This window comes from Sorex fumeus, unplaced genomic scaffold, assembly GCF_029834395.1.
Source record: "Sorex fumeus unplaced genomic scaffold, SorFum_2.1 ptg000086l, whole genome shotgun sequence".
Lineage (NCBI taxonomy): Eukaryota > Metazoa > Chordata > Mammalia > Eulipotyphla > Soricidae > Sorex > Sorex fumeus.
Window position 1 is genome coordinate 20,899,770 of NW_026606143.1, and position 12,923 is coordinate 20,912,692.

Here is a 12,923-nt window from a genome sequence, read left to right on the forward strand (position 1 = left end):
TGGTTTTAACTGAGATGAACGATGACACACTCGGCCTAATCACTTTGTCTGAAACCCCGTACATAAACAATGTGAAACTGATACTGTTAAAACGCTATTTCTTGAGGTGTTCCCCTCCTGAGATTTTTAACATAGAAATTTTTACTTTGACTCCCGTTTCATAAATTAATGACACTGGTAACTGCAACATCTGTAAAATTTGAATAAGTTCCCCTTTGAAATCATTGTTTTTTATGGGTAATGTGAGAAGTTCCAGGAAATGTTGAGAAGTTTCAGGATGAATATGCCAAAATTTTCTTGGCAAAGAGCCAGACTTTGAGACTGAAGTATATTTTATTTTTGGAGATTTTTATATTACAGGGAAGGGGCTATCAAGGATGATTTTGAGTCTCTGTTCTTGTATGGCACCTAATTTAGCAAATGTGGTTTATCGGTCACCACCAGACAAATATATATATATATATACACACACACACATATATACACATATATGTGTATATATATACACACATATATACACACATATATGTGTATATATATATAGCTCTCTATTAGATTTTTGTGTTTTTTTCTTCATTGTATATGGTTTCCTATATAAAAGTTTGGTGATGACATTATTCCTTAAATAAAATTTTGAATCACTGAGACAACTGAAAACAGACACACAGTTTGTACCACACCTTGGAAATTGCAGGTCTCTGTGGAATCTTCTCCATTTAGACAAGGAGCTCTTTTTTCAACTTTGCTATTAATTCTTGGAGACTTCCTCCTGTTTATGACTCATTCTGTGATGTGGGTTTGATTACATACAACAGGATCTGTCACTGTAGCTAGTGAGCTACAAGGGAAATGGCAATTACTGCTATGATAATATGGCTTCAGGTTTACCATCTATCCATCCATTTGGAATTTCTTTCAAATTTACTTTTTATTGAGATAACATTACTTTAGCACTTTAAATATTTTTAAATCTAAAATATTGCATAAAACATATTACTAGTGCCAATATTCCCCCAAATAATTGTAATCCCTTATTTTAAAAAATTTATTAGTGAAACACCATGAGGTACAGGTGTAGACTTAGAACTATTTGTTCTTGTGATTCAGTTATACAGTGATCAAGTACCCATCCTTCCACCAGTGCCCATCCTCCACGACAACGGGTCCTTGTATCCCTCCAAACCCCCATCCCCCAAATCCCACCATGCCTCTGTGGCAGGGCATTCCATTTTGTTCTCTCTCTCCTTTTGGGTGTTGTGCTCTGCAAAAGAGGCATTGAATGGCAATAATGTTTGGTCTACAGTCCACTTTAAGCATGCATCTTGCATCCTGGGATGATTCTCCCAACACCATTTATTTGGTGCTCCATTCTCTATAATCCCCTATTTTAAACCCACTCCTATCCTCTTTGATAAATCAGCTCTTTACAGGAGGGAATGAACTCAGTGCAAAAGATACCTAAGGGATCCATCCTTGTGATTTGGGGCTAGAAGATGTAATGGTGTTTGAGTCCTCTGGTGCCAGAAATCCTGTAGTGTTTGGGATCAAAATGGAGTAAACAACATACAAGTCGCGTACTTTCAACCTCTGAACTCTATTGCATTGTAAACTCATATACTTGTGAATCTCTATGTTGTAAAAGTTTTTTTTTTTGGTGAGGTAGTGGGGGAACACACAGCTCTGCTCAGCATTTATTCCTGGCTGTGAGCTCACTCCTGGTGCCAGGGATTGTACCCTGGTTAGCTCGGTGCAAGGCAAGTGCCTTACATGCTGAACCACTACTATGGCCCATTTATTCAACCTTCTAATTTTTTTCATGTAGAGACATCAGATAACATGTGGTGTTTTAGCAAAGTGCCAAAAATTCTACCCTAAAAAAATGACACTCAAAATTCAACTTTGCAAATAAATCAAGTTAGTGCTCTTCAAACAGTAACGCACACCTGTCATGTTTATACTTTTATGTGAAGGACAAAGCATCTTACTCTTTTCCAAATGGACTCCTAGAAATACTCATTACATGTAATAGCATAGACAACATCAAGGTATTCATTCCTTAACCTAGCATCGCACACCAAGTACAAAAATGATGACTTCCCCAAATTCTCACTTACTGTGTGTGTAAAGGAAGAACAAAGAAAGTGGGGTCAATCACACAGATTCTTAACAGTAGTTAGTATCTGGCCATTGGAAAATTTTAGACAACTCTAGTGTGAGATAGGAGCTTCTAGGGAAGAATACAGGATCTATATCTTTGTTCTCTAAAAGTAGAATTCTTCAAAGGGATTGAGTAATTTTTTTCTGGAAAGAGTGGGTAGTCCAATGAAAAAAAAAGACAAACACAAGCAAAACTCTAATTTATTTTGGAATCATTATATGTTACTGAAATACCACTACATAGCACATTTTAGGTGACATATGTAAAATTACATAAAATATCTGTACATATTATGGAATTATGGTCACAAGAATTCACTGTACTGAAAGGGAAATTTACATGAGGCACACCATAATTTCCCCCCTCTATAACTTAAGATACTATCTACTGTAATGAAGTTGTTTTTTTCATTATTTCCAAAGATTTTTCTACTCTTATGATAAACAATCTTCCTCTAAAATACAGAGAGGTAGTTTTTGTTTGTGCTTCTTGAAATATAACTTTAGTCCTAAAGAGAATAATAAAAATCTTAAAAATACCAACTGGAAAACTTCAAACAGGGAAAACCATCAAGCCAACAAGAGATATACACATATCAGGAATATTCAGTGAACAGGCTTTTCCAAACATAAACAAAAGAATGTGCCTCAGTCCTTACCAGGGCTGAGATTAGCAACTGGCTGTGCTCCTGGCTTCTGTGCTGCCTTTTTCTTAGTGGCAGCTCTAGAAGCTGGGACTTGGGTGCTCTCTTCCACTTGTTTCAAAGCCTCCTGGTAATGCGGGAGAAATTCCGTGGGTACTGTACACATGACTCTGACCAAAAAGTTTAGAATTTTCTCCTTGCTGATTTCAGCTTGGGCTCTGGGACCCCACAGGAACTCAAAGCGAGGGGGATCACTCTGAGGTACCTGGCGGTACTCCAGGTATTTCTGCTTCACCAAATCATGGGTTACGAGCTTCCTGGGCTCCTGAAAGACCAAGTTTCCCTCCTCATCCTGTATACCCATGTTACACAGGAAGCTCCAGATTTGCTCTTCAGAGGCATGGTTTCCATTAAGGAAGATCAAACCGAGAAGAGGCATCAGAAGCCCATTTTTAATAATTTCCATTTCATCATCCACATGCCCAGTATCGGTGCTCTCTAGCTGGCTGAAAAGGATATAAGAGTGACCAGTGGGCTTGGTTTTCTTTAGGGAAATACAAAAGATGAGCTCTAGGCGATCAGTGGCCATCTTGAAGATCTCTGAGAACTGATTCAGGTATCTTTTGTTGACAACCTTCACCATCTCAGCCTTGGTCAGGGGCTCTTTCACTTTATACTTGTACAGCATCAGCTGCAACAATAATCCTGCCCTTTTACTTATAGGATCAGTGTTGCCCGACACATTGGCGGCCATGGCCTTGGATGTGCTTGGTTTTCTCTCACCTTGGCCTTTGGCACCAGCATCAGATCCTCTGCGTGAAACACCTGCAGCAGCATGGGTGGTAGGGGGAGCCTTCTGAGGCCCCTGGCCAGAGCTGGAGGCAGGGGGGCTCAGGGATGTAGAGTCAGACTCAAGAGAGGCTGGAACTGGCGACCCCTCCTCTGCCTCAGTGGCTGGAGAATCTTGAAGACGCTGGCTCTCGTCTCGGGCCTGTTGGCGTTTCTCACGGGCACGTTGTTTACTTTTCTGACCACGAGGCATGATGCTTGGGTCTAAGATGGCAGGAGTATGGTCTAGGTGATGTGGACCCTGGGGGAAAGAGAATGATAGATTGTGAGCATGTCATGAGGAAAAGAAACCCCTTGGCTTGGAAAAAAAAAGCCTGCAGGTTTCCTTGAGAGTTCTGCTCTCAAAGCCACAGGGATGTTGCAGTTCCCAGTCCACCCCTGAATAATCCCATAGAAAAACCCACAGAAATCTGTAAGGGTTCTGAATCCCACCAGCCATGCCTATTATGTACAGAGGATAGAGCAGGGGCTGGTATTGGGAGCTTTGAACTCAGCACTGGGATTCTGGTCAGCTCACTTTCCATCCATTTGTCTTACAGTTCAGTGGGGTTCTTTCAATCTGGGATTCCCTGTCCTCTTGTGCCCTCCTTCATAATCCATCTGGCAAATCAAGGACTTGTCACTGTGCCTGTAGACTTTCTGATGGCTACACATTTTGAATAACTCCAGCACGGTCCTCCCATTTTCATCGATTTGCTAGATTGGTCCCAGTAATATCTCCATTGTGAGACTTGTTGTTACCATGTTTGGCACATCAAATGCATCATGGGGAGCTTGTCAGGCTTTGTCCTGCGGGCAAGATACTCTCGGTAGCTTGCTGAGCTCTCCGAGAAGGGCAGAGGAATCGACCTAGGGTGGGCCAAGTTGGCTGCATGCAAGGCAAACGACCTACCTACTGTGCTATCTTCCAGCCCCATTTGGAATAACATTATCTATATATAGTTCTAGATGTGTCAAAAGACATTGCTATTTTGTGTCTATTCTTAGTCCTCAAAACTAATAAAATGAGAATCTTTTATGGATGAGAGTATTATATGGTCACATAGTCCTAAACACCGCAACATACCATCTATCCCCCCATCTTCTGAACAGAGGAGTCTATTCTCTTCACTTGCCCCAATCCTGCATCTCTTGAGATATCACCTGGAAATGAGTGCAGTTCATACCACCATGCCTCAGTTACCCCTAATGAGAATTTAGCTCGAGGGTGTTTAGAATCTTTCTTCACTTGGGTGAGCCCACATATTATGCTGGACAATCTTTTTTTTGTGTTTTTTTTTTTGACGCTTTGCTGTACTAGCCATTGACCCTGGCCCTGAGGTCAAGGATTACTCCTGGCATCGGTTGGTCAACCATACGTGCTTACAGGGATCGAACGGGCTCCTCGGCATGCAAGGCAAATTACCTCCATACTGTCCTATCGCTCTAGCCTCAGTGTGACAACCCTGAGTCCTGTTAGTGACTACGTTCATCTAACTCACTGCACTTAATCCCATCCTGCAAGACCCTGCCTCCCTGAAACAGCGTGTTGAGAAATGTCAAGTGTAAAGAAACCACCTCCCACTCACTAGTTGAACACAGCCTGCCTTTCTCAACCCTGCCGCTAGGTAATAGATGCTTTAATGAGCCTGGGTTTTGTGGTTGAAGTCCCTTAAGTCTAAATCTTAGAAGAGCCATTTCCGGTTCGCTCACATGCAGCCCACTAGAGCTGAATGTACAAATGCTGCACGGATTGCGCCTCCTTTCATCATGGCTGCTGGTTAGCTCCCGACCCAGGTCTCTCTGGATGTTAAAAGGCAGCTGGAGCGATAGCACAGCTGTAGGGCGTTTGCTTTACAAGCGGCCAACAGGCAGAGCCTGGCAAGCTCCCCATGATGTATTCGATATGCCAAACACAGTAACAACAAAGTCTCCAATGGAGACGTTACTGGGCCCGCTCAAGCAAAATCGACGATCAACGGGAGGGCCTTTACCTTTTTACCTTTTACTCAGAGTCAAAGATTACGAAATTTTACTTGTGTTACTTATTATTATATGCATGTTGAGCTTGTCTTAGTTGAATCTGCTACTCTCAGAAGCGGCGCAAGCATTCCGGCATGAAGCCAGGTTGCCAATCGCCACACCCGAACTGCTTTGGACACTTTTCCTTTCACTCTTTCCATAATCCCGCAAACTATCTACTGGCGCCTCCCAAGAAGAGCGCTTGGGTGATACTTCAAAGTTCGCCTTTCTTAAGGAGGCCGTGTTTTTTCCCCCTCTCTCAGAATCTTTACCTGGAATCCGGACCAGTCCTCGAAACCCGCCTTTCCTGGAGAAACTCCGGCGAGAGCCCGATGTCCTCGGAGACTTCCGGCTTAAATGATTGAGGACGAGAACGTGAACGGAAGCGGAAGTTGGGGCAGCCATATCCGCCTGCGCTGCGCTGCTGTGGGGGGGGGGGGCTCTACGCAGGGGCTCTGGGCGGGGCTCTCGGGGAGCTTGTTGCTACACAGCTGGTGTTTCCCGAAATCTCGCGTGGTTCTTGTCTTTGCTGTTTCTCAGCATCTAGGCAGCTCGGACTGTCTCTGCCCACCTAATCGAGTCGGTTCCAACAAAAGGCATTCCCATTCCGAGTATTGGTGGTAGGCAATGCCTCATCTCTCCTTGAACATGAGTGCAGAAACAGGTATCAAGGAAGCCCTTCCCTTGTGAAGCAATTCCTTCATCTGAAATCGGGGCAAAGGAGCAGCATTTGGGGTATTTGCTTTGCACCCAGCTGACCGAGTTTTATCCATGACAGCCTGTTTAGTCCCCTGAGCATGTCATAAGTGTGCCCTAAGAACCACCTGGTAGCTTCAAAAGTAACAGTAATCTAGGTGGACCTGGAGAATTTAGCTAAAGCAGGACTCCTTACACTGAGGAATAGAACTGCTGCTTCAGACTAAGGGATTTACTTTGAGCCTATGAAAGTGTTAGCACTTCTTATGCTCCTTCTATGCCTTTGTGTTCTAAAGTTTTCCTGATGCTGTCTCATAATATCCCATTTTCTGCGGCTGGAGTGATAGTACAGTGGGTAGGGAGTTTTCTTTGAACTTTACTGAGTTTGGTTGGATCTATTGCAACCATATTGTTCCCCAACTTGGCCGTTAGTGATCCCTTAGTGCCGAACCAGAACTAAGCCATAATCACCTTCATGTTCGACTTAAAATATGAATTAATAAATTAATCGTGTAATTAATTAATAAATTAATAGTGATTAATAAATTAATCGTAATAAATTACCTTTCTTATCTTAACTTTCTTCCATTTAGACGTAGTTTTTTTCCATATCTGTGATCATTTAAGCCAGTTCAACATGATTTATAGCTCCTTGACACTCTTTAGAGCAATTCGGTAGGGGTAGGCTTGTGTCAGGCATGGCAATTCTCTCTATATTTCAAGGCTGACAGAATTAGGATTTTCCTGGCTTCTCAGTTGGAAAGTTAGTACAGTGGGTATGACATTCTCCTTGCAGAATCCATACCTGGGTTAGATCACTGGCATCTCATATGGTACCCTGAGCATTGCCAAAAAATAATTCCTAAGATCAGAGCCATATTTAATCTCTAAGCATTACCAGGTCTGCACACCACCTCCACCAGAAAAAAATGTGTGGGGCTTGTTTTGAGGTGGGTACATACCAATTTAATTAACTTTTTGGCGGCACCCCGGAGAGCTCAGGAACTGCTCACAAGGTCGTGTTCAGGGCTCACTCCCTGTGCTGATAGTGATGGAGTGGGAGGAGTGGGGTTTAGGAAGTATAGTGCTTGAGAAAGAAGCCTGGCTTCTGGCATGTGCAGTAGTCTTTTGGCCTATCTGAAGAGATTCAGGATACTTCATTGTGTCCCTCGCTTTGTTCAGAGTACTCATATTAATGTCTGACTTGACTTCCTGGGAGCTCCATTCTCTTTTGATTTGGAGATTACTTTAATAGAATCAATGAACTTATGGTAACTCCATATTGAAATTCAGGATAAGCCATATCCACTATTGCTTGGCTTAGTCTGGCATGGGGGGTGAGGGGGATAGGGTGGTGGGGTGGGAGGGCTACTGGGATCATTGGTAGTGGAGAATGAGCACTGGTGGAGGAATGGGTACTTGATCATTGTATAACTGAAACCCAAGCACGAAAGTTTGTAAGTCTACACTGTACTTCATGGTGTTTCACTGATTAAAAAATTTTTTTAAAAAAAGAGAAGACAAGCTAATAATTTTTATATGATTTTTGGTCCACATCTGAATGTGCTCTGGGATCACTCCTGTTGAGACTTGGAAATCAATCTCAGGTTGGTTGCATGCAAAGCAAGCTCCTCACCATTGTGTATCATCTCTCTGTGATTCAGTGTTCATGAAACTTTTCTTTCTGGATCTACCAAGCTTTTTCCATTTTAGATTCCTTTACCTCAAAAGAGAAGGCCAGGAAAAAAATCTCAGAGGGAGCACTTTCTTTGCATATTAGAGTCCAAGTTCATTTCCAGAAGTTAAAAGTCTTTAGTACACTCAGCAGGTTTGATATTGATCGTCCCTGGTTATTCCCCCCAATCTAACAACTCATATATCAAGGGAATATGTCTCCCTGCTGTTCTGAGGATGCTCTTATTATTTTGTACTCTTACATGCCTCAACTTAATTTTGTGGTGTTAGCTGAGATGAGTGATGGCACACTCAGCCAGACCACTTTGATTGACCTGGTAACTGTAACAGTTTGAAACTGATAATGTGAAGCCCCTATTTCCCAAGGTGTTTTCCTCCTGAGGTTTCTAACATATAGATTTTTCACCTTGGCTCCTGGTTATAAATTAATGACTCCTAGTAACTGCCACACGTCCAGAAAATTTGAATAATTTCCCCTTTGCAATCAATGTTTACCTTTCTAAGAGTAATATGAAATGTCCCAGGAAATGTTGTGAAGTTTCAGGGGTTAAAATATTCCTATATTGTTCTAGCAAATGGCCAGACTTACCAGGTGAAGTAAATTCTAGTTTAGTAGATTTATACACTACAGAAAGGGGCTATCCAGGATGATTTTGAGAGTCGCTATTCATTTGCAGTCATCGAATTTTGTAGATTCGATTGATCAGAAACTGACAGGTAAATGACATACTTATACCTATTGGATTTTTGTTCAGATCTTTGTATTCTTTCTAAATTGTCTATGTTTCCTCAAGTAAAACTTTGGGGGATAAGATCATTCCTTAAATAAAATTTGAATCAGTGAGAAAACCGAAATGAGACACAGCTTATACCAAACTGCGAAAGGAGGTCTCCTTATGCTCTACTGTAATTTATACAAGGTAGTCCTGTTTCATATTTGTTATGTATTCTTGGAGACTTCATCCTGTAATTGGCTCAATCTGTGAAGAGGGTTTGATTATGTACAATAGGAACTGTGCCTATAGCTGAGTGAGATAGAAGGAATGGGCAATTATTATGATAATCATGGTGACAGGATTACCATCTATCCAGATGGAATTTATTTCAAATTTACTTTGATTGAGGTAATATTAATTTACTACTGTAAATGTTAGTTTTAGGATTAAATATTACCATAATGAAAGCAGCAGCTGGTACAGTTTTCCACCAAAGAGCCACTGTAATCCTCTATATTGAGCCCACTTCAGCTACCATGGTTAACTTGATTATTTGGAGGATGTATGCAAAGGCAAGAGAAATAGCATAGCGGGTAGGGCATTTGCCTTCCACGCGGTCGACCCGGGATCGATTCCTCTGCCCCTAACAGAGAGCCCGGCAAGCTACTGAGAGTATTCTGCCCGCACAGCAAAGCCTAGCAAGCTACCCATGACGTATTTGCCAAAACAGACACGTCTAACAATGGAGATGTTACTGATGCCCGCTCTAGAAATCAATGAAAAATGGGAGGGCAGTGCTACCCACATATGCAAAGGAGTGATTGTGAGTTCCAAAGGCCCAATCCAGTGACTTGGGGCCAGCAGTTCAATGGTGTTTGATTCCTCTGGTGCCAGTTCTTCAGTGTTTGGGATCAAAATGGAGTTAGTCTGGTGGAGGGATCATTGTATAACTGAAACCCCAAAATTTGTAAGTCTATAACTGTACCTCATGGTATTTCACTAAAAAAATAAATAAATTAAAAAAAATAAGAGTTAATCACAAGCAAGTTGTATACCTTCAAATGCTAAACTCTATGACATTGTAAATACTATTCCCTTGTCAATCTCCATGCTGTAATCATTTTTTTATTTTGGTCGAGGGAGAAGGGGCACACCCAGCTGTGCTCAACATTTAATCCTGAGTCTGAGCTCACTCCTGGGGCCAGGGATTGAATTTAGGTTAGCTAGGTACAAGGCAAGTGCCTTGCATGCTGTACTACTACTATGGCCCATATTTTTCACCTACAAAATATTTTTCATGTAGAAGACATCAGAAAACATGTATCATTTTAGCAAAATGCTGAAAACTCTGGCATAAACAAACCGACCCTAAAAATTCTGATTAGCACTGAAATTAGGTTAGTGCTTTTCACAGAGTAAACCCCACTTTTATCTGTTTATACTTTTAGTGGAGGAAAAAGCATCTTACTCTTTTCCAAAAGGACTCCTAGAACAGTAATTGCATGTACTTGCATTGACAATGCCTGAATAATTATTCTTTAATCCCAAAGTGTGCACCAAATACAATAATGATGACTTCCAAAATTTCCAGTCTATCTGTGTAAATAAGAATTATGAACAAAATGGGGTCCTTCACACAGATTCTTAACAGTAAGCGATGCCTAGACTCTGGGAAATTTTATTTCATGTGAGATAGCAGCCTTTAGGGAAGGAGAGGAAATTTTTCTCTTTGTTTTCTGAAAGTAGATTCCAGTGGGGCATTGAATAATTGTTTTTCTGGAAAGAGTTGGTATTTGAAATTAGCTTGTGAACCTCTAATTATATATTTAAATACTCAGGAAAAATAAGACAAATTCAAGAAAAAACTCACTTATTTTGGAATCATTATATGTTACTGAAGTACCACAACAAAGAACATTTTAGGCGACATACATAAAATTACATAACAATATCTCTATACATTATTGAATTATGGTCACAAGAACTCACTGTACTGAAAGGGAAATTTACCTGAGGCACACCATAATGTTCCCCCCTCTATAACTTAGGATATTATCTACTGTAATGCAAAATTGTTTTTTTATTATTTCCAAAGATTTTTCAACTCCTATGATAAACAATCTTCCTCTAAAATACAGAAAGGTATAGTTTTTGTTTGTGCTTCTTGAAATATAACTTTAGTCCTAAAGAGAATAATAAAAATCTTAAAAATACCAACTGGAAAACTTCAAACAGGGAAAACCATCAAGCCAACAAGAGATATACACATATCAGGAATATTCAGTGAACAGGCTTTTCCAAACATAAACAAAAGAATGTGCCTCAGTCCTTACCAGGGCTGAGATTAGCAACTGGCTGTGCCCCTGGCTTCTGTGCTGCCTTTTTCTTAGTGGCAGCTCTAGAAGCTGGGACTTGGGTGCTCTCTTCCACTTGTTTCAAAGCCTCCTGGTAATGCGGGAGAAATTCCGTGGGTACTGTACACATGACTCTGGCCAAAAAGTTTAGAATTTTCTCCTTGCTGATTTCAGCTTGGGCTCTGGGACCCCACAGGAACTCAAAGCGAGGGGGATCACTCTGAGGTACCTGGCGGTACTCCAGGTATTTCTGCTTCACCAAATCATGGGTTACGAGCTTCCTGGGCTCCTGAAAGACCAAGTTTCCCTCCTCATCCTGTATACCCATGTTACACAGGAAGCTCCAGATTTGCTCTTCAGAGGCATGGTTTCCATTAAGGAAGATCAAACCGAGAAGAGGCATCAGAAGCCCATTTTTAATAATTTCCATTTCATCATCCACATGCCCAGTATCGGTGCTCTCTAGCTGGCTGAAAAGGATATAAGAGTGACCAGTGGGCTTGGTTTTCTTTAGGGAAATACAAAAGATGAGCTCTAGGCGATCAGTGGCCATCTTGAAGATCTCTGAGAACTGATTCAGGTATCTTTTGTTGACAACCTTCACCATCTCAGCCTTGGTCAGGGGCTCTTTCACTTTATACTTGTACAGCATCAGCTGCAACAATAATCCTGCCCTTTTACTTATAGGATCAGTGTTGCCCGACACATTGGCGGCCATGGCCTTGGATGTGCTTGGTTTTCTCTCACCTTGGCCTTTGGCACCAGCATCAGATCCTCTGCGTGAAACACCTGCAGCAGCATGGGTGGTAGGGGGAGCCTTCTGAGGCCCCTGGCCAGAGCTGGAGGCAGGGGGGCTCAGGGATGTAGAGTCAGACTCAAGAGAGGCTGGAACTGGCGACCCCTCCTCTGCCTCAGTGGCTGGAGAATCTTGAAGACTCTGGCTCTCGTCTCGGGCCTGTTGGCGTTTCTCACGGGCACGTTGTTTACTTTTCTGACCACGAGGCATGATGCTTGGGTCTAAGATGGCAGGAGTATGGTCTAGGCGATGTGGACCCTGGGGGAAAGAGAATGATAGGTTATGAGCACGTCAGGAGGAAGAGAACCCCTTGACTTTGAAAGAAACGCCTGCAGGTTTCCTTGAGGATGCTGCTCTCAATCCACAGGATTGCTTGCTGTTCCCTGTGCACCCCTGAAGAATCCCATAGAAAAACCCGCAGAAATCTGTAAGGGTTCTGAATCCCACCAGCCATGCCTACATTGACAGAGCAGACAGTGGGGGCTGCCACTGGGAGCCTTGAAGTCAGCATTGGTATTCTGGTCAGGTCACTTACAATCCAGTTGTCAGTTCTCAACTCACCCTGGCACCTCCTATCTTCTATTCTGATGCTTAAATCGCAGAGTTCCGTGGGACTCAGATAAGCAGTAGAAGGTCACATCTCTACCAGGGGACACTTTGATCTGATAGTTCAGTGGGGTTTTCTCAATCTGGGATTCCCTGTACTCTTGTGCCCAACATTGTACTCTTTATGGGAAATCAAGAACTTGTCACTGTGCCCTTAAAACTTCTGTTGGCTACACCTTTAAAATTAATTTACCTATATTTAATTCTGAATGGATCTGAGGAACTGTGCTACGTGACATCTTTCCTTTGTTGCAAAGCTACAAAGGGAGAAATTTTTATGGCCGCCAATATTATATGGTCACATAACCCCAATCACCATTAAATTCCATGTATCCCACCATCTTCTGAACATAGGAATCTTTTCTTTTTACTTGCCCCAATGCCACATCTCTTGAGATATGGTGGAAGG

The 12,923-nt window shown here is 42.0% G+C and overlaps 2 protein-coding genes across 2 annotated transcripts; both read right to left on the minus strand.

Moving 5' to 3' along the window:
- Positions 1-2,805: 2,805 nt before the first annotated feature.
- Positions 2,806-3,843, minus strand: LOC130039262 (melanoma-associated antigen B2-like). The gene has a single exon (XM_056131109.1). It carries the CDS (start codon positions 3,841-3,843, stop codon positions 2,806-2,808), a length of 1,038 nt encoding a protein of 345 aa, XP_055987084.1.
- A 7,237-nt stretch (positions 3,844-11,080) lies between these two features.
- Positions 11,081-12,118, minus strand: LOC130039263 (melanoma-associated antigen B2-like). The gene has a single exon (XM_056131111.1). The coding sequence runs from the start codon at positions 12,116-12,118 to the stop codon at positions 11,081-11,083; it is 1,038 nt and encodes a 345-aa protein (XP_055987086.1).
- Between the last annotated feature and the right edge of the window lie 805 nt (positions 12,119-12,923).